This window comes from Manduca sexta, chromosome 4, assembly GCF_014839805.1.
Source record: "Manduca sexta isolate Smith_Timp_Sample1 chromosome 4, JHU_Msex_v1.0, whole genome shotgun sequence".
Classification (NCBI taxonomy): Eukaryota; Metazoa; Arthropoda; class Insecta; order Lepidoptera; family Sphingidae; genus Manduca; species Manduca sexta.
This window is the reverse complement of record NC_051118.1, coordinates 957,127-982,918: the sequence shown is the minus strand read 5'-3', so window position 1 is coordinate 982,918 and position 25,792 is coordinate 957,127. Positions and strand designations below refer to the sequence as shown.

The 25,792-nt window shown below is 36.6% G+C and overlaps 1 protein-coding gene across 1 annotated transcript in view; it reads right to left on the bottom strand.

The window, feature by feature from the left end:
- LOC115448772 (protein CBFA2T3) overlaps positions 1-25,792 on the bottom strand; it is a 58,147-nt gene that overhangs the window by 19,740 nt on the left and 12,615 nt on the right. The window contains exon 2 of the mRNA XM_030176333.2: positions 5,712-5,784. Coding sequence (XP_030032193.1) covers positions 5,712-5,784 — 73 coding nt within the window. The remainder of the gene's footprint in view (positions 1-5,711; positions 5,785-25,792) is intronic.

Here is a 25,792-nt window from a genome sequence, read left to right as displayed (position 1 = left end):
GTATTTTAATGCTAAAACAATTTTATAAGTAAGAGTGTTAGATTAGCAGATTTAGTTGGATAATAAATAGTATTTAAAATATCATCAGCTAGTTTCGTGGCCTCGTCGTTATCGGGTCGGCCATTCCCGGACACCTGCGGATTCGTAAACCTGTGTTTTGTATAAGCCCCTCCCTTGCCCCGCACGTGTGACGTCATCTGTCACACCATTTAACAGGTCTCATAATCACAGGGCTTAAGTTTGCTATTACAAACTAGATTGGCTCTCTTATGTTTGGGTAGCTGTAATGTCTATTATTGTCGCGAAGCATTGTGCAAGTACTGTTTAGTTTAAAGTGCAGTGTAATTACGGGGCATTTTAACCGACTTCAAAAAACAGAAGGTTTTCAAATCGATGTGTTTTTTAACGTTGTCTCTGAAGTCAGTCATTTATACCGATTTGGATTTTTTATTATATGAATGAATACTTCCAAATTGATCCCAAATATTTTTGAAATCGGGTTAGTAGTTTGGTTTTAAACCGAAATATTGGAATGACTGACGTCCAAGTAAATGAGAATGCGAATTTTGCTTTCCATTTTTTCAGTGGTGTTTTTGTGTTTTTGTTGGGTCCATTTTGAAAACATCTGAGGGTGACGCAGTGGAGTACCGTTCAAGATGCAGTGCCTTGTAATTCAAGTTCTGTATGAACTACTCTAAATAACAATAAAGAACCAATTGTATTTTTTTTCTCCTCTATCATGTACTGTAGTCTTTACCTTAAATTGATTTTAAAAAGAGCAACACCAGGTTTTCTTGCCTGTTCTTCTCTGTTGAGAACTGGTTTCCTGGTGGTAGAATTAATTTTGACGGAATCTAAATAATGTAGGTATAACATTTTAAGAGTTTAAATAAATCATTTCATGTCATATGGTGTTACTGCTCTTTATGGGCGGTCAATACAAATACAAAATACAAGCAAAAGTTAAAATGGAGATAAATTAAGTTTTAAAAATAAAACATAGGGCCCCAGGCAGGGTAGAGTAAAACCTAATATCACTTTTTCCCAAAACGAATATCAAACCCGAGACCTCAACACGGCAGTCATACTACAATACAATTACGACACTAAGGCAGTTTTTTAAATTAGTTAATAAAAAATAAACATTAAAATCTGCCTTTACAAAGGTATAATTCACTATGGGCAACCTAATCATTGAAATCTATTTCGTAGTAACTCTCGTTCCAGCTCCCGGAGTGCCGGAGAGGTCGTAAAGAGGACCTCTAGGGCCCTCAGTCGAGTGTCTGATGCTGTGGCGTGATTTATTCGTTGTTAACATAATGCGGGGATTGTGTGACGCGGCTTTTAATTTATGAGCTGGTTTTCTGATAGAAAAAAGACAAGAAATAAATTAGGAAAAAATACACAATATAAAAATATTAAAAAAAATGTCCCGAGCACAATCATAAAGATTTTTTTTAAAACCCAATCCATAGACACTAATTATAAACGCAAAAGACGGGTAATGCAAGAAGAAATACGTTCAGAGAGTCTACATTGGAAATCATCTCTGTGGAATCAGCTTTTGCTTATTGTACTGCAGTGGTAGTTAGGGGTCTTTAAGATAAAACGTAATCCTGCCCCAAACGCCAGCAAACATCGATAATTATTATTATAGTCATCAGGTAGTCAACTTCATGATCTTCTTCCCCATCCTTTAAAATTTTCATAATTCTAGTGTTCAGTCAACTGACGAGAGATGAATATCCTTCGCTAGTCGCCAATGAAGGCGGCCTGTTCGAAAATAATTTGCTAAAGTTGGGGATTTTATTGCTTTGGCCGATGGTAAGCGATACCTCCGCCTATAAACAGTAGAAACACCATCCAACACCTTGAATTACAAAGTATTGTTTAGTATTCCACTGCGCTCGCCATCCTGAGACATGAGATGTTAAGTCTCATTATATCCAGTAGTTACACTAGCTACCATGTCCTTCAAACCGGAACAGAACAGTGACTACACATTGCTTGGCGGTCGAAATAGACATTAATGTGGTACCTACCCAGGTGGACTTTCACAAATGAGAGACTTACAACCTGTAAAGTATAATTAGTATTATGCAAAACCAGTAAATCTTCAGCAATAAACAAATGTTTGCGAGTAATTGTTAGTTTCCACGGAAAATAACAGAGTTCACGCGATAATGTCGGGTTGCAGGGGGCCGGCAGCGTGCATAATGTATGCACTCGATTACTGCCGCTGTCACTATTGATTGGCCATTTGAATAGCTTACATGAAAGGGAGCAGTGACTATACCAAGTAATGAGGTAGGTTAGTTTTCAAATTAAGCTCTTGTAAAAATAGGATTTATTATTAACATTTTCGAAGCGACACGGATTTTTCTATACTTTCCATTCCTGCGGCACAAGGCGTTTTACACCTGGTCATAAATCTAAACTTTTCTTCGTCTCACTGTTAGCAAGACATGCACAAGTTTCAGATCTGGTTTCGCACTCAACGTGTTAAATGAGAATTTGTGAGGGTGTTTGGATGTTTACTAGAAGTAGATGCAGGCTTTGACTGCTCATTAGATTCTAAATCAAATAACTGAAAAATATTAAGCTTGCTTCTTCTTCTTCTACATACAGAGATAGTTGGAGACAGATGGCCACATGGGATGACGGGACTCACGCTTCGCAGGTCTTCTTTATTACAGGGAGGTGGGGTATTATTTTTAATACAATGCAAAGTAACGCCACTGCACCTAATGGTCAGTGGAGTAGGGTCCAATAGAATGTCGAATGACGAGAGATGATTATTAGACAGTCAACTCAATTATGCCCAGTCGGAACTGGATATACCTAAGCTGATCCCGGAACGCGGCACACTAACGTGGGCCACTATGGCGGGTTTTAACACCTCGTGTACGGTGGTCGCTATCAATACAAATATTCTACCACCAGCAACTAGCGTTATAAATAGGTATATTACGCAAAAGTATGTATTAATGTGTTGTACCTTTGTTATATTATATTGAATTTATGCGAGCCGCGTTAATTGTAGTAATTTTAAAATAACGCCATCTATATTTACAATTCATGGACCACTTTCAATCTTCGTATAGATGTCGCTGTACAACAATAATGTATATCGGTGGTCGCTATCCGGGCGGATATAAAATATATCCTACCTCAGCTAGGCATAAAGCTGCTATAGATTTAAGTCCACACAGACAATCTTGTAGGCACAACTAGTATATTAATAATAGGGAAGCTTCGTGTTTATTTTATAAAAGGCTGTTGAGCGGCTTAATGAGAGTATTCTACAACCGTGGGAAACATCCAACATGGCGCCGTACGTGCTGTTACTGATATTGTTTTTGATAATGTACTTCATTTATACAGTCTGGTTGATGTACCGTCTGTTTCTGCCACCAAGCTTGCAGTGGAAGAGTGAAATATTCCAAAAGAGAACCCGATTAATGTTTGAATGCGGCCTGTAAATAGTTTTAATGATGACTAAATTTTATGTAGAATACGAAAGGGAACGGTGAAGGAAAACATCGTGAGGAAACCTGCAAGCCTGAGAAGTTCTCTATAGGAATTTCGAGGGTGTGTGAAGTCTACCTACCCGCACTAGGCCAGCATGGTGGACTAAGGCTTAATCCCTCTCAGTAATAGAGGGAGGCCCGTGTGTAACAGTGGGGCAGTATTATAATACAGGGCTGATATTTATACGAAAGGAAAGCCGGCAGGAGTCGGATTATATGGTCTCTTCACCACTGAAGCATTGTACAAGTATTAGAGTTCTAGTTTAGGTATGATAGAAGCAAGGCTATCATCAGGACGAATACAAATTCCAATTTCGGGCCATTTATGTATTTGTAGGAATAGTGAACACATTTTTGTCCCGTGTACCGTACTGCATGGTACTTGATCAATTTTGCGATATTACTTTAAAACAGTTTACGTTCCTGCCGACCCCCCACGCCTCAAATATAAAGCACAATAGATGAAAAATACTAATAACGCTATACGTCCTAATGGACGGATTTAAGTACTTCAGACCCTTGCAAATACAGTCTTTAGAGGAACAGTGCTCGTCATAGAGTTACGAAGATACTGGATATGCCATGACGAATTTATTTATTGCTATATACTTGTTAATTTTAGAACCTTCGTTATTGAGATTTATGTAATTTTATTTTACTTAAAAATTACATTTAAAATGAACGCTTTTAAAATATAAATGTTGTTTCAATAGAGCGCGACCCAAAAAAAGGAAAATTGTCAGAAAAATAATTTATTTGTCACTGAAAATAACTGCGAATGACAATAAATTCCACCTCTTTTGACGAATCAATGAAGCTATTTTCTATTTTCTTTTTTGAAGCTATTTCTTTCTTATTTTTCTTACAAATGGAAGGAGTCTAAAATATTTCTTTTCATGATTCCCACCTCCACATTTTTGCCACTTTATTATCCAATAAGTTTAAGGTTGATTGGAATTTGTACGAAATTACGAACCAGCGCCAATACAAAAAGCAAATATGTCCTTTAAGAAAAGGTGTATTCAGTTCTACAAGAAGACTATTTTTATACCATATCCAGGGGTAAGTATGTTGGTGCCGCGCGCCGCTCCGTGCCGCCTCGTGTTGATGCCAGATTATGATCGGACCAGTTGTTGCTGTTCCCACATACAGCCAATACTATACACAATTATGTTGCCAGTTCTAATGGTCAGCTTTTGAGGTTTAGCGATAACTGCATTTTGTTGAATCACTAACCACCTTATTCATAAACTTTTTTTATTTAAGGACGGAGTAAAGCCGCGATAACAAGTATGTTTCTCAGTGTCCAACGGCACTGAGAACAGATAGGGCCGTTGTGATTGGCTAATATTGTTGTATCTCAATATTAGCCAATCACAACGGCTCTATGTCTACGTACTGTGAAGGCTGCCATGTCGTCAGCACTGAGAAACAGACTAGTTATCACAGCAATACTCCGTCCTTAGATAAAAAAACGTTTATGAATAAGGCGGTTAGTTTTTAATTATTTATTGGAAACTCACTCGCGTTTCCGAATCTTTATCAGTCTTACTTATAAACGTTTAAACTAGGAACCGGTGATGTTTTTTACAGCTATTAAAGCAATTCTTAATCATCTCTTAACGCTAAAACAAGTTCATGAGTAAGACTGTAAACTAACTTAGAATTCCCAATATAAGTCAGACCTTTGCGATTCGACAAGCATAAGTCAGCAAATTAGTAAGTGCTTGATAATGCTAAGTGATGTAAACTGCCGATAAATGTAATTACAAAAGTATTTTAATATCTACGCGCTGCCAGCACTTTATTGTAATTCTAGCTTTTGCCTGTTGCTCCGCCCGCGTGAAAGAGTTTTTCCGGAATAAAAGTCCTACTTTATATTTTCCCGAGATAGAAGGGAGCCTATATTTAAGTTGGACCTAGAAATACATAAGTGAAAACTGCTTTCATACCATGTAGAAGTTTATGCAAACAGATTATTTATACAAAAATACAGGCACATATAAAAAATATGACTTCTATTTCTCTAATAAACCCATTATCTTCAATTTCTATAATGTACAGACATCGGTCTGTTATAATTTTACATGGGTTTGTGGTATCAGAAATATAATTTGATATAACTGCCTACCCTTTAGAGTTCAGAGGTACAGGCGTGATTGTAATAAGTATTGAGCTTACATTTTCTCCTCTCCGTAGTGTTCGGCTGTGTGTAGTCTTTGTCCGGCACTTCTTCCTTTACTTTCGCCTCCATCTGAAACAAAACAAAACATTGGAAATAATTTCGACTGTTGACCACCACCACTGACTTCTCTAAAATTATATGTATAGCAAGCGATAATTCTTTGTAAATTATCGCTTGCTTTAACGGTGAAGGAAAGCATCGTGAGCTGAGAGGCTCTCTATAAGATTTGTGAGGGTGTGTGACGTCTGCCAATCCGCACTAGGCCAGCGTGGCGGACTAAGGCCTAATCCTGCTTAATAGTAAAGGAGGCCCTTGTCCAGAAGTAGGACAGGATAAAAGGCTAATATTATTATTATAGTATAGTATAACTGCTTGATTTGATGATGTAAAACCATGCCAGATTCCTACATAATAATTCAATGGATGAAACAAACCTCAGTTTGTTTTGCTAGAAATATATATACTACTACGAGGGGCCTAAAATGACCCAACTTTTACGTCATTTCCTAAACAAAATAATCTCTAAATACGTCTTCATGCTATGTCATCAAACGTCAAAGATGTACAATCGCCTTGTAAAATATATTCTCTTACAACACGCACAATGTACAGCGATTAAAATAAGGAAACGCGTGGGTTCCACAATCTGCCGACCAATGACGCTCATTTTTACACCGTCTTGTTTAGTCTGTAAATAGTGGAAAATTCGCAGATGTGAGGAAGCAGGCGGATGGACGTTAGCCTTATCCATTCTGCTGTAGTATTTGTATCCGCCTGGAGTCTGGAATAGGGTAGGTATTTGACTATGTTTGATATTATGCATTTTTAGTATGTAGCAGCAATTAGTACGAAAAAGAAATCCTTCTGTGAAAAAAACATTAAAATTCGATAAGAAATGATTAAGGCAGTAATTCAAATTTCAAATATTGCTACGTGCAGGAGTGGGCGTGGAGTGGGGATATCTATCTCTTTCTTTCGCACGTATCGTAATCCTCGCTGACGTCACAAGCAAGTATTGGGTCTCTTTTCGGTTTTTTTTTAAATTACCCCTACTACCAAATTTCAATGGCTATTAACTTATGGATTTCTCATCAGTTTTCAACGATTTCTTCTGTTTTAGAATATATACGACGTACATATTTAACAAAAGTTATAAAAAAAAATAAGTTTAATACCCAATTGTGGGTAATATGGGTCGCCCGCTCGTCGTGAGACGAAACACACTTGGCGAAACTTGGATGAACGGGTAGCATCCTGCTTATACCTTCGGGGATGAAGGTGTGATATATGTGTGCAGATTGCGACCGTACAGAGTGACCTTTATGACGCGTTCCCAGTTTAGCCTGTATACGAAGAGGTATCGTGCGACTAGCGAGGGACAATGATGTCGTTTATCGATATTATGAAAAATATTACCATCAGATGCAGTGAAGACACTTTCTGTGCCCATAAAAAAATTATATGGTTTATAGGTAACTGAAGACCCTCTGAGGTTCCGCACGAGTCTAATTATAGATGATTTCTTGTAGGTGAATCGCTATCAAATTTCACTGATTAAGCCGCTGAGCTAACCTCAAGATGCTTTGAAAATTTAATCAAAATCGTCCAGTCGTTTTGGACTCCATGAAGAACATACCTTCACATATTTATTTCACCATATGCTAAATAGCTAGTTCCATCTCTATTCCTTAGCAAGAATCAACAGCCTAGACCCTACAAATAACAATAGATAAGGGAATTGAATCCCGCACAGCGCCATCTGGCGGGGGTTGTTCCGAATCTTTTCTATATTAATGCAGGCGACAGCTGTGCCCCAGGGCGGAGCGGAGGGGTGCTATAACGAACGGGCAGTGAGTTCGAACTCGATTGGAAATATTAACTTATCCTTTTCTTATTATATTATTCACAAATCAGGGTTGGGTATGTAGGTTTAGGCGGCGCGCAGACGCTGTTAGTTTCTTGACGGGAGACAGTACATTATGAAACTGACGTTAAATAAAGTCGGCAATACGTCAGCTGAGCCTTGCCAATAGAATAATAATGTGTAGATATCACATTTGTCTTGCCTTGTCATCACAGGCCACGTTTTTGTCAGCAATCACAAGGTTTATAATATCTAGTAATGACATTGGTTTATTGTTTTAAAACCGGAACAATATATTACACAATATTACTAGACTTTTGAAATGGTGTGACTGAGGCATACCCCTCCTCGCATACAAGGGGCGATAGCATAATTTGGAGTGGAATGGGCTGCTGAAATGTTTGTAGATTCAATACCTAAATAACCCTCTAAGTTCTGTAAAGTTATCCGAGTATTCTTTATGAATTGTCGCGTTCTTTAATGAAGAAGGAAACCATTGTGAGGAAATTTACATACCTGAGAAGTTCTCTATAATATTTTGAGGGTATGTGAAGTCTACCAATCCGCACAAGGCCAGCGTGGTGGACTAAGGCCTAATAGCCTCAGTAGTACAGGAGGCCTGTGCCCGGTAGTGGAAAGTTAGTACACGCTGGTGTATATTATTATACAAACCTACAAGCCCGTGCCCAGCAGTGGGCAGTATGTTATCCAAGAGACTTTACAACCCAGTTTATTTTTTTGCGGCGATAGCCTAGTTGGGTGTGGAACGGACTGCCAAGACGAATGTCCGCAGGTTCAAATCCCAAGGGCACACACCTCTGACTATTCTAAAATCATGTGTGTATTCTTTGTGAATTTATCGTTCGCTTTAACGGTGAAGGAAAACATCGTGAGGAAACCTTCACATCTGAGAAGTTCTCTATAGGAATTTCGAGGGTGTGTGAAGTCTATCAACCCGCACTAGGCCAGTGTGGTGGACTAAGGCCTAATCCCTCTCAGTAGTACGGGAGGCCCGTGCCATCAGTGGGCAGCATGTTATACAAGAGACTTTACTACCTATTTTTTGTGTGCACAACTCGGATGTACCAAGGCTACATGGATGCTATAAACTTTCTCCGGCCGTGTTTACACTGGCCGGCCGCTTCCTGACATCTGGCCGTCTGCGGCGGTCACCGATATGCACACCAGTTTATTACGCGTCTGGTAGGTCCATTACGTAATTTATAATTACTAAAAATAGGTGGTAGGTCTCTCATATGTGAGAGTCCTGGTATCACCGCAATGTCTATTTCTGCCACCAAGCAGCAGTGTGTAGTGTATTGTTCCGTTTAATTATGTCCTTCGATTAGAACGCCTATAATTGCAATTACTAACCCTTATAGACGGATTAGGGCCTCCTGACCTTATATTTATTTTATTTCGGTATTTTTATATAATACATATATTTATTATACCACTATTTATTATATACCACAAACATTTTATTTAAATATGCATATTTGTGTGCTTCTATATACATATTTTCTTGTAAGTTTAAAATTAATATTCTGATAGACTAGTGTCAATTGGAAATGTATAGCTGTAGGCAACTAGGCTAAGAATACTCTGGTCTTGACGATATAGGCTTGCCTATTGCGAAGACCATACGATATAACTGTTTTAGTCTTTCAAAGTAATTTGTTTTTTCAAAAATTGGTAGGATATTTGTTTGCATCTGGATAGCGACCCGTACACAAGATGTAAAACCCGCTATAGTGGCTCATATGTTTCGCGTGCGGGCTTAGTCTGCATATATCTGGATTCAAACAGGAATAATTGTGACTGATGACGGATAATCTTTCGTTAATGGATATTCTATTTGGACATCACTTAATTTACAATCAAGCCCAATGGAGTTATTTTGCTGTGCTCTATATACAAACATACCTACCACGTATACTGACGGTGTCACTGATGGCTTTTTAAAGGAATGATGCCCTTATTTCTGGACAACAAGACCTTAATTGCAATGTTTTTGCTTGTTTAGTGCACTTGGTATATTTCAAATACTTTAAAATACTAACTGAAAACTTTAGTTGTGTCGATTATATCACAATGGATTATATTACCTTTATTGTGGAAATAATCATTTGCATTTTGAATATGAGTAACTTAAGAGTACAGAGCATGCCTTGCCTAGATTCGAAGCAACGTCTTCCATTCCGAAAAACCGCATTCTCCACTAAGCTATATTTAACCTTTCTCTATATTCAGCAAAAATTACATCCCAATATAAAAATGTGAATCATATAACCGAAAATTCCGCAAATAACTCCAAATCAATGCGTGAAAGATTAGCGAATACGGATATACTTACCACTTAGTTACATTACAAATGTCTTGCAAACTAGAATGGCTTGCATTGCGTCCACTACAGTACGCGCTAATGGATGCGGTAATCTTGACGTGAAGGTCGGAGTTTTGATGCCCGGTTTATTTACGTTATCATTTAACTGCCAAAGACGACATGAATTACAAATTTGTACTAGGTTTCTTATTTTAGAATATTTGTGTTTGTATTTAAAGCACAAGTGGGTACAAATGTCTTCGACGTACAGTGTAGCCATTTTTATATTTAAGGATCGTGAGCCGTAAAATTAATGTCTTAAAGTGTCAATCTCAGTACAGAGCAGGTTCTTTTATTTTGTGCATCTTTTTGTCACTCAAAGTGACCCCACTGCATCTGATGGTAAGTGTAGTGGAGTCCAATAGAATGTTGACAATTTTGGCAGTGTTGAAATCGAATATACACATTAAACAGAACGCGATACACTTACGTGGGCCACTATGACGGGTTTTAACACTTTGTGTACGGTAGTCGCTGTCTAAGCGGATATTAAATATATCCTACCACCAGTAAAATTAATTACAAATAATAATTAGTATTCTTAAAAATATTCCTTAAATAAAACACATCAAAATTAGTTGATAAATTATAATTAAACAGCGAATTATACACCAAATAATGAGGCTACATTGGCAGCGTTTTATTTAATAACGCTATCTCGCTTGCACTTCGACAATCTTATTAAGATGACGATATAGTATGGGGCCATGCACACTGACTTTTGTTTGGCAATAAATCCGATATGTGTAGACCTCTCCCCTTAGATTTAAAAAAATAATAACACATAGTTTTTAGCCGATTTTTATAATGTTAGCATTGTCTATAAATAAATTTTATAAAAAACCTACTCCAATATTCTAATACAAAAATAAATCTCAAATTTATAGAAATACTCCCAAAAGCCCGAAAACCAACGCATCCAAGTTTCCTCTGTCGACGGCGCGCAGATGTGCCCGTGACGCAAGCAACTGCGGCGGGATTGAGCGAAGCCACGTGCGCACCATATGGCCGGGGGCGTGCGCGTATTTATAATGTTCCGTAGGTAAACACTGCTTTCTTCAGCACTGGCTGAAGTCGGCTGAATGAAAAAAAAACTATTAAAAAGTAAACCTGTCTAAAAGCAAAAAGGTTGTGTTACAAATTTAAACAATAAAAAGTCTTATTTATCGCATTTTTATTTTGTACTGGTTTCGCTCGCAGGTAACAACTTTACCGGAATAAAAATTAGCCTTTATAGTTTTCAAAGATATGGTTTATATTTGTGTCAAATTTCATCCAAATCTGTTCAGTTGTTTCTGCATTTATCTACCTCTTAGTTCTAACAAACTACCAAAAATCAACTACACCTTGTAGTAAATACAACTGTCGATCATGTAATTATTATTTTATTCATACTTCCAATAATAAACATACACACTATTTGAATTATATACTGCAATAAACTGCAAGTCTACAATATTATATTAAGACCAATTGGAACAGAAAAACGATTAATTTTTTCTTACTAAAACTCAAAAAAGACCTAGAGTTTATTAAGACCCCTTCGTACAAAACAAAATAAAAACTCTAACTTTTCGCAGCACATGATTGTTAATGAGTTAGGCTCAACTATCAATGCAGCGAGAGACCGTTCCGGCATAAAAAGACCACCCAAGCGGTTGGTTTTATAGCGTTTATAAAAGCATAAAAGTATTCATAGGAAGCGCCTCGTCTCTGCTGTGCGCATGATTGAAGTCAGCGTTGAGACCAGCATTACGATGACGGCTTGCGAGTGATAACTGTAGGTCAGCTATTCCTAATTTTGGCCACGAGACCTAAATGGCCGAGAAAACTAAATATTTGACGATTTATTTGATATAGTGTAACTAGTAGACATAATAAGACTTAAATTCTCATGTCTCAGGATGGCGAGCGCAGTGGAATACCAAACAATACTTTGAAATTCAAGGTGTTGGTCTGTTTGTGCTGTTTATGGGCGGTCGTATCGCTTACCATGAGACGCACGGCAAACTCGCTTTGTCTTTCAAACCAATAAAAAAAGAAACCTAGTTCTAAAGTATTACTTAACATTAGGTTCCATTTTGTATTTATACTCAAAAAGTCATCGCGAAGCCTCAGGGTTTCACGGAACATTTAGAATATGGCGGTTATAATGAATGAGTTCTTGGATGCAGACTACGAGTCAGCAAGCGTAGGATGCCTTCCATCTAAGTGGAGTGACCATTCGTGAAGGTCGCTGTCAGAAGTTGAATGCGACAAGTCGAAGACAGGGTAAAATGCCACGTATTGGAAGAGGCCTCTTTCCAGGTCCCATACACACACGCCATTAATCCCCGAAGGGTAGGTAGGTATGTAGGCAGAGGCGTAACCGATGCACCCAAATTCCGCCGTTCTTATTCTCAGCCCCATGACGTGATAGGGCGTGGAGCTATTGCCATATCGAGCACTAATTCTACCCTCCAGATAGATACTGAGTACAAAAATCTCAATATCATTCTGCCTGACCCGGGGATCAAACCAAAGACCTCAGTACTGCGGTCGTACAGTTATACAACTATGATGATGAGCTAATTACAGAGTTTTCTATGACTTTGTGTATAAAACTTATTATTAATATCATAAATGTGAACGTATGAAAAGATGTACAATATTTGTTAGAAAGAAACGCATAAATCAAAGAATGGATTTTCCAAAAGTCTTAACAGTATGAGTTAACAATTTTATCAAGTCAAGTACAAATTTATAATTCACAACTTATATACCGCTGAATTCTATTACAATACAAGAAACTAATGTTTAGTTTTAACCATAACCTATAAATCAACCTAATTACAAAGGTTTGGCGCAAGAAAACTTATTAAGGGCATAAGTTAAGCCGGCGTTTGAATTACGTGTGAATGTAAAAATTGTATTGGAGCGACACCTGGCCAGCGCACCTGTGCTAACGAGAAATGGGGCGACCTCCCTTACCCACCACCCTCCCCCTACCACGGGCTCGAGATTGGAGCGAGTTGAGAGTGATAATACTCTTAAGTATGCGTGAGTTTTTGGTGACAATGGTTTTGAGGTTATAACAGGAAGGGATCTTTAATGAAATTTGATGATTCAAATTGAGAAAGAGCAAGGAGTATAAAAGCCTTTTAGGTGTGGAACGAACTGCCGAGACGAATGTGCGCAGGTTCAAAACCCAATAGCACACATCTCTGACGTTTTTTAAATTATGTGTGTATTCTTTGTGAATTATCGCTCGCATTAACGGTGAAGGAAAATGTCGTGAGGAACCCTGCATACCTGAGAAGTTCTCTATAGGAATTTTGAGGGTATGTGAAGTCTACCAATACACACTAGGCCAGCGTGGTGGACCAAGGCCTAATTCCTCTAAGGAGTAGAGGAGGTCCATGCCCAGTAGTGGGAACGGGCAAAAACTAGCAATTGATGAGAGAGCTTGTTACTTCGGATACTGTAGCTTAAACTGAAACTATAGAGATTTTGGTAAAATATGGTAAATAAAAAAGATCTATTGTACAAATACATACATGGACTACTCTAAAACAAAAAAACATATATTTTTTATACATTGTGCGTGATATCTTTGAACTGATTTTGAAAAAAAGTAGCATTGAAGTTTCTTTCCCGTTCTTCTCTGGTGAAAACTTCTTTCTGTTGGTAGAGTAGAAATTGACATAATCTTAATAATGTCTAATATCTTATGGGTTTAAATAAGTTATTTAAGATAATTGGAATAACTTTCATACTTGACAGTAGTAGGGGTGGTGCTACGCGTTCGTCAGGTGCGCCGCCGAACTGATGTCGGAAAATATTACATTTTGTTTCTGCACCTCTATAACGAAGAAAACTCTAAGTGCGCATTATAATTGTAGATGGAAAGTTTGCGTTTACTAAACTGATCTTCATATCAAGATTAATTTAAATTAAAATCACAAATCTTTAGCTTCAGCGTAGTCGAGTTAAAAAGGTAAGACCGCGGATATTTTTAAGTCATTTTAATATAAGTTTTAAACTCCCTTTATAAAACCTAAACTTTATTAAAATCTACGTGAATATGAATTTTCTTGACGTTTGCTTACTATATATAACAAACGAATGGTATAATACTAAATATGAAACGTGTAAATGTTTTGTAAGTGATAAATAAACATAATATGTACTTATTTGGAAATATCAAGCATGGAATGTAGGCAGAGGCTCAACTGCATCTGCAGCTCACATCACCTCGTTTCTTAACCACAACGTCATAGGGGCAAATATAACACTTCCAATACATCCTCTATCGAACAAAAATCTAACCATGAAGCCACCAATCAATAGCTTTAAAATCGTTCTTAATCCATTGATTAATGCTCCGATTGTAACTATCAGTTAAGTAAACACAATAAATTTGTTCTGTAACATAATGTCGGCGGACACATCTGGCCGTCGCGCCGCGCGCGATCTCAACAAACGAAAACGGACGGACAAACAAACGATTATATATCACAGGATAATTTCAGCGCTGTTTGTTTGCAGATTAAAGCGCTGTAGCGGCTGCCAGTTTACATAGCTGTCATATCTCAATTAAATGGGCTTAGTGGGTGCTATTTTTGTGATATTTCGGTGATGATAGTATCATGTGACGGCAATGCTAAGGATGGCAGATGAGGAAGTTATTTAATACGAAAATGGCAAAGCGAGATGATCATCCCGTGCTAGTTAACACAGTTCTGCCGGGCTGTTTGGAACCGGATATACAGGCTAGTATAGATATATCTGTAGATACAGATGTGGACCAATATAGCAGGTTTAACACTTCTAGTCGGTATTACGACGGATACGAATATTTTACCAGCAACAAAAGTCTAGTAAAGAGTAGGAATTAAATTAAAATTAAAATCTACTACATGAATTCTTGACATCAGTTGTTGAGTAATCTCGAGTGATTACACTGGCTACGTTCCTATAAGCCAGAACACTGCACCGCTATAGGAAATAGGTTTAGAAATCGCTTAATTATATAATTTCGAGTTTGAATGATTATTACATAAAATGCAAATCAATCAACATGTCAACGTCCTTTGCTAAAAGTAGACCTCCTCAAGTGGGTGTCAACCATTCCGGTCTTGAGGAGCCTGCGTCCTCCAATTTTTCAAGTCTTCGGTCCATCGTGCTGGGCGTCCTACACTACATCTACTTAATCGCGGTCTTCTCTCCAGCACCTGTCCGCTTCATCGACTGTCTGTCCATTTACAAACATAGCCTACGCACTTCAGACAAAATATATATACTATAACCCACTTCTGAACTTCTTTTCAGTTGCGAAATTCCTTTTTGCAGTTGCATTTTCAACTCTAAAACAGATCTTACATTGGTTTTCTGAGCTAGTTGTAATCTACCAGTGTTTAAGCTTCCTTACTAAATATTACATACTAAATATTGCATTCTAACAAAAACCCCGGCATTCTCCTCCGTATGTAAAGACATACTAAAAGATCTTGGGTGGATGTTGATTCCAACGTTGCAATTGGGGTACATAATTTTCTCCTTGTATGCTCCGTCTCATGAAGCGATAGGGCATGAGTCTACCGCCATATCGGGCACAAATTCCAGACTCCGGGCTGATACTGAGCAGAAAACTCAATATCACCTTGTCTGACCAAGAATTTGAACTCTGGACTTTAACTGTTTCTTTTCATTCGAGCATAGTTTAAGTTCTGAAGGTATGGACATAACATGTATGGCGATAAAACTGCTGCAATAAGTGTAATTTAAATAAAGGATTTGAAATACAATACAAATTGCTTCTAAATATTTAGTATAATATCATCATCATCATCAGCCGCCGAAATTTATATACAACATCATCAACAAACATCTAATTAACCAAATTTAGATACATCTAAACTTGTACAAAAACTTTCGCATTTGTATTAGATTATAACATTCGGTGATGGAAAAATGAAAATTTATTTAAGTAAGTCTCATCTTTTGTTAGATATTTACGAAATTCTCTACAAAAACCTTTCGTTAAACCTTTAATTTTCGGATTACGTAGACATAGCGTAGCAAAATTCGTAGCAAGGAGCTTACAAAACCTACACGTGCTACGCAGCTACGGTGAGTGCTACGAATGAAATTTAAAAGAAATTTTTTGCGTTAATCTACGGAATGTAAGTTTCATTTTTTGTAAAAGTGTTGTTTGCAAATTAAATCCCATCAGAAATCAAGGTAAATAGAATACAGTACAAATAAAGTGCAATGGAAGCATATTGGACCGTTGCTATTTATACCTATTGAGTTAATGGCTTTTCCACAAAAGTTAAAATTGAAATTACATTGAATTACTCAGTATTGATTTTGAAAGAGATGGTCGGACCAGATCTCTGAACAGCTGGAGATCCTCATCAGCACCGCCCTTCATCAGGCCTCGGATCATATCAACTGGGAACAGATTTCGAAACGTAGAAGGAGTCAAGATCCTCAGTAATGGCCCTCCATTACTTACGATTAAGAAGAGAAAAAGTCAGTCAGTTATAGTAAATTATTTGTTTCTCAATTCCATAACAAAACAATAACAATCAGTCAATCATTCGGTTTAGAATCGAATTCAACCTAGTCCTGCGATGAAAATTCCACGAAAACTCAAAAAAATTACTAAACAAATATTGATGAATCTAACCGTACAGTAAATTGTTTCTGGCGAACGTGGGATGGTCGCAGCTGCGTCGGTTCTCGGAGCGGGGGAGGCTGTGGAGGGATGGGAGGGGAGACGCGGCCGCAAGCCCGGCTCGGCGCAAAAATATTACATATGTGGGTGAAAATTACATAAAACTGGTATAAATTGTGAATTTGACCTCTACACTGATTTGACAACACAGCTTTCTAAAAGCTATGTCCAAATTGGTAAAGAAATTATGTTCACCTAGGGGGTCGTTTATGACCACGTAATAGATTTATTTTAGGACCCACAGGTGAACAGATCTTTTATAGGGCGGAGTCAGTATATTTTTGTCAAAATTTCACACACTTTTTAGTTCATAGACTTTATTTCTCATATTTACTTAAACCAATGAAATTACAGACGAATTCAGTCTACAGATTAGTTAAACTTTCCCCTTTTTTTGAAATTTTGGGTAAGGTTAAATCATAATTAATTCCTCCCATGCATCTTCTTTTCCAGCGTGTCTCACCATTCAATATTAATTTGACACATATCGCTTTTCTGGCAATCGATTTTTTTTATGTATACCAGTGGCGAAGCGTCCATACAACCAGATTCCTACCGGCTTCCCTTTTTAGGTTTATTTACGATTGTCTTAGTTTATTTTACTATTAAATTGGCTGCAATATGTTAACTAAAGCATTTTTTTGCCTCGGGTTACCTTGATGTATACCACTGATGTATACCAACAGCCTACATATCAGTGGCGAAGGCTCTATATAACCCGATTCCTACCGGCTTCCCTTTGTGTAGAATTTTTGTAGAAACTAATTATCATTAGAACGATTTGCAGACCACATTCATGAATATAAGTACCTATATGTAATGTCTGGGGTTCCCTTTAGAAATATTTCACCTTTCGCCACTGCTACATAATAAAGAAGAAAAGTTTGTGAGTTTTTGTAGGGGCTAATCTCTGGAACTACTAAAATGAGTTTTAAAATTCTTTCACTAATAGGAAGCTACATTACTCCCGAGTGTCAAACACTACTTTTAATCCCAAAACATATTTTGGATTGTTTTACGGAATAAATATTATCCTATTATATGAAAATACTTTATGATAAACTTTTAAAATAGCCAGTCTCATAATTAAATTCGACAAACAATTATATATCAAAAATTCCCACTAAAATACATTGATCTAAAAAAAATACACTCGAAATACATACCTTTCCTTTAAGTAGGTTTTCAATATAAAATTAAACGTCAGAAATTAAAAAAAATACACTAAGAAATATCACCAAAAATACTCTTTCTTTTACAGTCGGTTACTACAAGTACATGAGGAAGGCTCAGCAGGTGTCGATTCCCAGGACCCTGCCACGTGCCGGCGTGTTTTTGTTTTCGTTCACCCCCCACCGCCGCGGGCGTGAAGCTTTGAGAGAAAGGGTGCTGTTATTTGAATGCAGTTTAGGGTTCCGTAGGGTGCGATTTCTTTTCTTTTTGTTAAAGCATTACCATGGTACAGTAAAGCGACCGAAACTTCTTCTTTTAAATAAAAACTACAATTTTCAAGTCAAAGATTTAATTAGATTTATGAAACCTGTTACATTTTGCAATCTTGAGTTTATGATTTCTGATATAGTGGTTGCTGAAGAAGCGAGTATAACTCGTCGCAAATATCAATAACTAACTAAAATTCAATGAATTATAATTAAGTAGCGACTCAGCATTATAGGAATATTACAAGAATCGATTCGATATAAAAGACAAAGCTCAATTTCATTTATTCAGCATCCGCTATTGCCTGCGGTTCCGCTCGCGTGAATAAGTTTTTCTTATTAAACAATTTTTCGGATTTTATCGTGGTTTTAATTATTTTAGTTTTCTGCCGACGTTTCGAAGACTTTGCAGCCTTCAAATCCGAAAAATTGATTAATTTTAATGTCTAACATTCGCGTTAACGTAAGGCATCATTAAATTTTTCTGAAATAAAACAAATTCACAAACTTTTATTATTTATAATATTAGTATATATAAAGTTTGTATTTTTTTAGTTACAGAACCCTCCAAAATAACATGTGTGTCGTTTTTGTTCGAAATGGTTTGAATTTTGTCCCCTATTTAAGACATATTGTTTTTGAATTTCCATATCACTCTATCAACGCTATCGTTGATGCATCTTCCACGTGTCCTTATCCCACTAGTGGGGTCACAACATACTCTTTTAAGCATGGTACAGATTATACTGGCTAAGGGTCCATATAAACTGATTCTCGCCAGCTTCCTTTTCGTAATTCATGTAAAATCTAATTATTAGAATGATTTGCAGATGGTATTTTGCCTTTTGTTGGTAGTTGAAGAAGAAAACAATCGGTGCTTCAGGATATAATATATTGTAACAAGTCTTTTACATAGGACTCATTCGTTGAGGAGTATAAGAGAACTCTATACAATACGCAACAGTAATTTAGATATTGATTTCAATGATTCATACTATATTATGCAATAAGTAGGCACATTATTATTGCATATTGGTACTTATACGTTGCATCGGGTCTCTTTTGGAAAAATTTCACGCACCGCCACTAGTACAGAAAGTGTTTTTTACTTTTCAATCAGTAACCTGTCCCATGTTAACTTCTGGAAGTTTTGACTCGTTCTAGAAAACATACTAAGTGTTACCATCAAGGGATGAGAACCCAGACCCAGATGTTGTTAATTTAAAAAGGTAGCATATGTTTTGCGGACATCATAATTTCTTATGAGACCTATCATGCTTTTGATAATTAAGATATAGATTTTTTTATTCAATAAAAAATACAGCAGCTAGTGGGTATTATACATATAAAAATTGCTACTCTACTCTTTTATTTGATTAATTGCTTGGTAAACACAGTTTAGGGTCCCCAGAGATGATCCTATTCCCTTGCCTTCGAATGCATGTTGTCAATTCTGACTTACAGATGCATTTATGGCTGAATGCGAGATAGTCCCGTGAGTCCCAACTTATTAATCCTATGGTAAAAAGTAACTTTTATAAGACGTAAAAATTGTTGCTCCAATAAATAAATGACAAGAAATTTTGAGTAGTTACAATATTGGGTCCTTAGAGTCGTAAATTCAGAATCGATGAATATCAAACATTATCGTAACTTCAACATGTCGCATAACAAGTTTCCATAAGTTTCCCAAGACTCAAATCCTAACCAATAACCTCACCAATAAAAATACGTGCACGAAAAAATACCGTCGAAGTTTCTTATGTAGTAACCATTGCGCGCTGAGTTTGGCATCGCGTTCTACATTCGGTCGGCGGCGTGTAATGTATGTGCGACGCGCAGCTGTGTCGTTAGCGCGCAAGTGGTGTAGGGCGTCAGGTGCGGCCGACGGGCCCGCCCGGCGCCAACAAATTTTAATGAATGCGGACTCTGAAATGCTGGATGTGACTTGAGGATATTTCTAGAAAAATTAATATTTCCTTCAAATTATAAAAGTAACGGTTAATGTAAAAGTGGTATTACCCGTGTACGATTTGACTTTCTACCGTATTTATAAAAAAATAAATATTCAGCCGCTTTTGATTGCATGAGTATCGGATCGTGGAGGTAATGAGAGCGAATAATTTCAACTTTACCAGATGTGGGCGTAGAATTGATGGACTATAAAATATTTTATTTGCGATTTAATTCGTATCACCGATATTGATACTTTGATATCACACCATTCAAATTAAAGACTCAAGTGTGTGCAGTGTCAATTTACCCACTGTATCGTGGCCTTATTGGAAGTGGAGCGGACTGCCGAAACGAATGGCTGTAAGTTTAAAATCCCATGGTTTTAGAAATGGTGCGTACCATTTTTAAAATGATGTGTATACTCGTATTCTTTGTCAATGGTCGCTTCCTTTAACGGTGAAGGAAAAAATCGTGAGGAAATCTGCATACCTGAAAAGTTCTGCGTAAGAATTTTGATCTATGTAAAGTCTGTTAATCCGCACTAGGCCAGCGTGGTGGACTAAGGCCTAACTGCCCTCAGTAGTAGAGGCTGTGCCCAGCAGTGGGATAGCATAATAATACAGCACTTATATTATTATATTTTATTATTATTATACCAAATTATTGTATTAAACAAAAGTACTATTTACCCTTCGTTTTCCAAACAGTTATACTAATCTACATTAAACAACAATAGAAAACTTTAGTAAATTTAATTACTTATCAAACAAGAACAGAAATCTACCACGCTCAAACTTCCCAGCACAGTCCACTCTACCCATTTCCATCCAAACTATATCCTTGTTCCCAACATGTGCCACCGGCTGCGATGCTATATGGATTTTCATTTAGGAAATCGTATAACATTACTGCCGCTTAGCCGTGGCTAATGCGCATTTTTATGCTTAATTTTTAAAATGGCCGACGCGAATTATAGCGTGTAAATACATTTTGGGTTGTTTAAAATTATGGTGTTGGTAAATTGTAGTGGATAAAGGTTAACCAATGAGCAGTGGGGAAAGATGAAATCTTGTGAAAAGCAACCCGATAGAACATAAAGATGTACCTGTCAAACGTTGTACTGTATTAATTGAGGTATTAATTATGAATTTGTATCGCGCATTCTGTCAATCGCTGACAGTTATTTCAAACAACTGACAGTTATGTAAAATTAATAATGTCGTTGAGTTTAGTTAAATATTCTTAAATTTTCTAATGTTGCACTCAACTTCCTTAGGTTTTTCTTTGATAAGAACTTTCTTCAGACAATCATTAATACAATAAAAAAGAATTAGCGAAACTGTTCCATCCGTTCACGCGTGATGCGATGACCAAGGGAAATAGAGATTCATTTTTATATAGATTATTCATAACAATTTAGCGTTGGTGCGCTGTATGTAAGTAGCCTTTATTATATTTCGTTACTCCTATAACAAAACTGGGTTTGGCCTAATCTGTTTTACACGGAATTTAGCTAAGTCTTACAACATTCCTCCCAAATCCCTCTTAGGGATTAAAAGCCACACAGTTTACGGGAAATGACGCAATCTGAGAATCGAATATCTATTAATATAAATATTAAAGGGGATTTAAATACAATATCTTACTAATAATAACATGCATATATTTTTTATTGTTAGAATATATTATCAACTGTTATTTGAGTTTTAATTAACATTTTCAGTTAGAATTTACTTTATATTTTAGTTTATTTTTATTATGTTGTTTTAATACTACGACGCTGAGCTAATTATATTTATTTTGAAAGTTATTTTTATATTTTTATATATTATATCGTAAACAAAAACAATGTAAATCAATACTTATATATCGTAGAAAATCTGTGTAAATAAAATGTATAAAAATATTATGAACCATACTCTGATGGCGAGGCTCAAGATCCAAGCCACTGGTGGAAAGGAATTCAAAGAGAAATCTCCTCACAATGCTTGCCGTGTTCAGCAATACTGCCTTCTGCATCTAGCCATTCATATTATTATACTTATACAAATTATTGTAACTTTTTATATCTAATTATAATGATAGTACACACGGCCCTAAGTTTTATAATTTGTATTATAATATTATTGTGTATTTTCGTGGATCTAATTACATAAATAATAACAGTAGTGTTTAACCGACTTCAACAAAATAAGAGGGTACCCAATTCATTGTATTATTTTAAAAGCCGTAACGTGGCAGGCACAGATTTTTACAATAAATTTCGTATCTATCAATCAAAAATACCAAGAACAATGAAAAAAAATTACTTCTTGGCACAAGAAAATTCTTTAAGGCTGGAATTAAAATTCATTTTCGCGAATATTTTTTTAATATTTCTAATGGTATCCTGCCACGCAGTTTGTAATACAGAGAAATTGGCCCTGTATTTGTTTCAATATTCACTTTGGCATAAGATTTTATTTGCTTTGAATGACGAGACGAGCTTCTCGTTCGCCTGATGGTAAGCGATACGATCGCCCGTAACAGTAGAAACACCATCCAACACCTTGAATTACAAAGTATTGTTTGGTACTCCACTGCACTCGCCATCCTGAGACATGAGATGTTAAGTCTTATTATATCCAATAGTTACACTAGCTACAATGTTATTTAAACCGGAACACAACAGTGATTACATACCGCTTGGCGGCAGAAATAGACATTGCGCTGGTACCTACCCAGGCGAACTCACACATATGAGAGACCTACCAAAAGAAATTGCTAAGTAGAATACTTCTTAATTGTTAGATTGCTATTAATTAAATAAATTCTTACATATTACAAAACAAATTCTCTGACGCATTTGACTATCTAAACGCGATAAAGTCAACAACTACTGAACGGATTTTGATGAAAATTGGTATAGAGATAGTTTGAGATCCTGGGCAGAACATAGCCTACTTCTTCTGTCGGGACATTTATCCCACAATACTCTTACACGCGGGCGAAGCCACGTGCAAAACATAGTAAATAAATACGTCTTCAGATCTCTAAAAAAACACTAACAAAAACCGTCACTTCCAAAAATAATAACCGATTTTTACAAACACCAGTAATCCTTTAGCCGGGGGTGGGGCTCTGGTGGGTGGAAGGGGAGCAACATCTGCGTCGGCAATCCCTTACAGGCTGCTGTCAACCGCAGCCGCGTCTCGGCAAATGGTTTATTTATACGTAAACTGGAAATTGATTCGTTTGATACTGTTGATCTTTCATTCAGCTCCAGGTGATTGTGGTTTGAGGTGTTGTTGAATTTTTCCTTTTGACATTACGTATAAAAGGCTTTGTCTAAATGAATATTCTGTTAAGTTTATTGTAAAGTAGCCTATATGTTACCACGACGTAGTATATCCAGTGTACAAAATTTCACCGAAATCCGTTCAGACTTCAGAGCTTTCTGTGTTTACTTCGGACAAACAAAAAAACAGTTATATTTATTATTTTCCTTTTAATGTTCAGCGTTCTGTCGTTTTGTTATGATGTGTATAGATAAGTTAAGTAACACAAAAAACACCGCTATCTCCTAAACATACATCAAACGTGCGAAATTGAAATAGTCGTTAAGTTTTTCGAAATTTTCCAATTTTCAGCGGAATTTTCTTGATTTTTCTTTCCGTAAAACCTTCTAAATAGTATAAGAAAACAATAAAAAAATGAATTAAATCGGTAAAGTCTTTTCAAGATACGGCGTGACCAGAAAACGTAAAAAAAATATGATGAAATCGACTAAGTCGTTTTTAAGTAACTGCGTGACCAAAAGAAATATTCATATTTGAATATATAGATTGCTACAACTGTTACATGTAATCAATGAGTGGCTCCCATTTTCCCGGTAAAAAGGCAATAAAACACGCGCAAATGCTATTAGTTATTTTATTGGGTAATATCACTCGAGTTCAGGTGTGCTATGTACAAGGAACTTATGTTTTTCCGTTATTAATTTCAAGTAGGTAACGGCTTGCTGTGCCTGTGGCATTGCAACGTATTTGGGCGGCGGATGCTGTTTGCCAACAAGCAGACCGCTTGCTTGTTTGCCTACTAAGGGAATAAAAAAAAGGATTTTAGAAAACGAGTATGAATCGTTCTTAAGCCAGTAACATTAAGATCTTGTTCATATCGCAGCGGTGATATTATGTATTGGAGCGTATTTTAACTAGTTGGCTATATAAAATTCGGTATGAAGTATTTAATCAATGGAAAAATATACCTATATATAAAATTGTAAATTCAATTGAAACAAAGAAATAGACATTTGAATCATCAAGGACATAAAATTTAAATGTGATTCTAAGTTGTCATCACCGTCGATAAATATACAAAATATTTGGAGAATCATATTTAAATTGCTTTGGCTGATCACCACGTTTCCTGACATTCAAAAATGAGCAATATACCATATCTTTTGACAATTCATTGTATCCCATCCGGAATTGATCTTTAATCTTTCCTACAGCGTAAACGTGACAGACCAGTCAAATAAAATTGGCGTGGTATTTATCTGTTTTAAATTTAATGTTATCAGTGCAAAAAATTATTCCTCAATTTACGAAAAACACGACGAGGTTTTTTATGTTACTGATCAGTCTATACCTTCCTTAGAACCAACTCTTAACACTAGAAAGCTAAACTAATAGTTCACTCCCACGTTGGGCGCCAATAACCCCTGCATATGTTACCCGCACCTATAATTAAACGGTGTTGCTGCGGTCTCTCAGACCGTACACGAAATTGTGTGGATTAGCTCTGTTTACTCCACTGTTTACATGGATTGAAGGGTTTTAGAGATCCGATATTAAATAAGGATTAGTTAGGATTAAGCTATTATAGCACTTACGTTGACGAGATTCAAGCGAAAAAAATTGTGCCAGAAAAAAAACGATTCGAAGATAGCTTGGATAGTTGTTTGTGTTAATAATAAAAGCCTCGCTCCCTAAAACGAGATTAGAGATAAAAGTAGTCGGTTAAAATAAGTTCAGCGAGTAATAAGATGCAAAAGAATGTGCATTGGTTTTGTCTCTACCTATACCTTTGGGGATACAGCGTTTATTACATATGGTAAGACGTATAAACCTCGCCAGCTTCCCTGGCATCTAGTAGACAGTAGCAATATCACCGAGGATTTCACTCAGGCCGCTTTGATTGCAGAATGGCATGATATAGTTATTTGTTGCCATTCGATACTCCATCTGGACTTCATCACTCTTACTATCAGGTGCAAAGCATCAGGTCATGCTTGAATAAAAAAAGTTTGTACTAAATCGTTGGGCAGATTTGGATGACTTGGCATCCTTTTATATGCCATTAAAAATATAATGGGACTTTCATTCCTAGAAAGATCTTTCCCGCCGACGGAATCATGGGAGTAACGTGGTTATTAATAATTTCCTTATATTTCTGTTTTGTTTCGATCCGCATAACTTACTTAGTTAAGCTCGCATATAGTTAATAGGTTTTAGCCTTGATGTTTCAATTATAACTTTCTTTCTCTGACATTAGCTTTAGGGGGTTACCTATTCTGCTGTTATTTCTAACTGCCTCAGTGGCGTAGTTGAAATGCATACTCGATACCAGTATGGCTATCGCGCTGCGGTCCTGGGTTCGAATCCCGGGTCGTGCCAAAAATAATTGTGGCTGGATTTTTCTATCTTAAAAAATTACTCAGTCGTAACTTG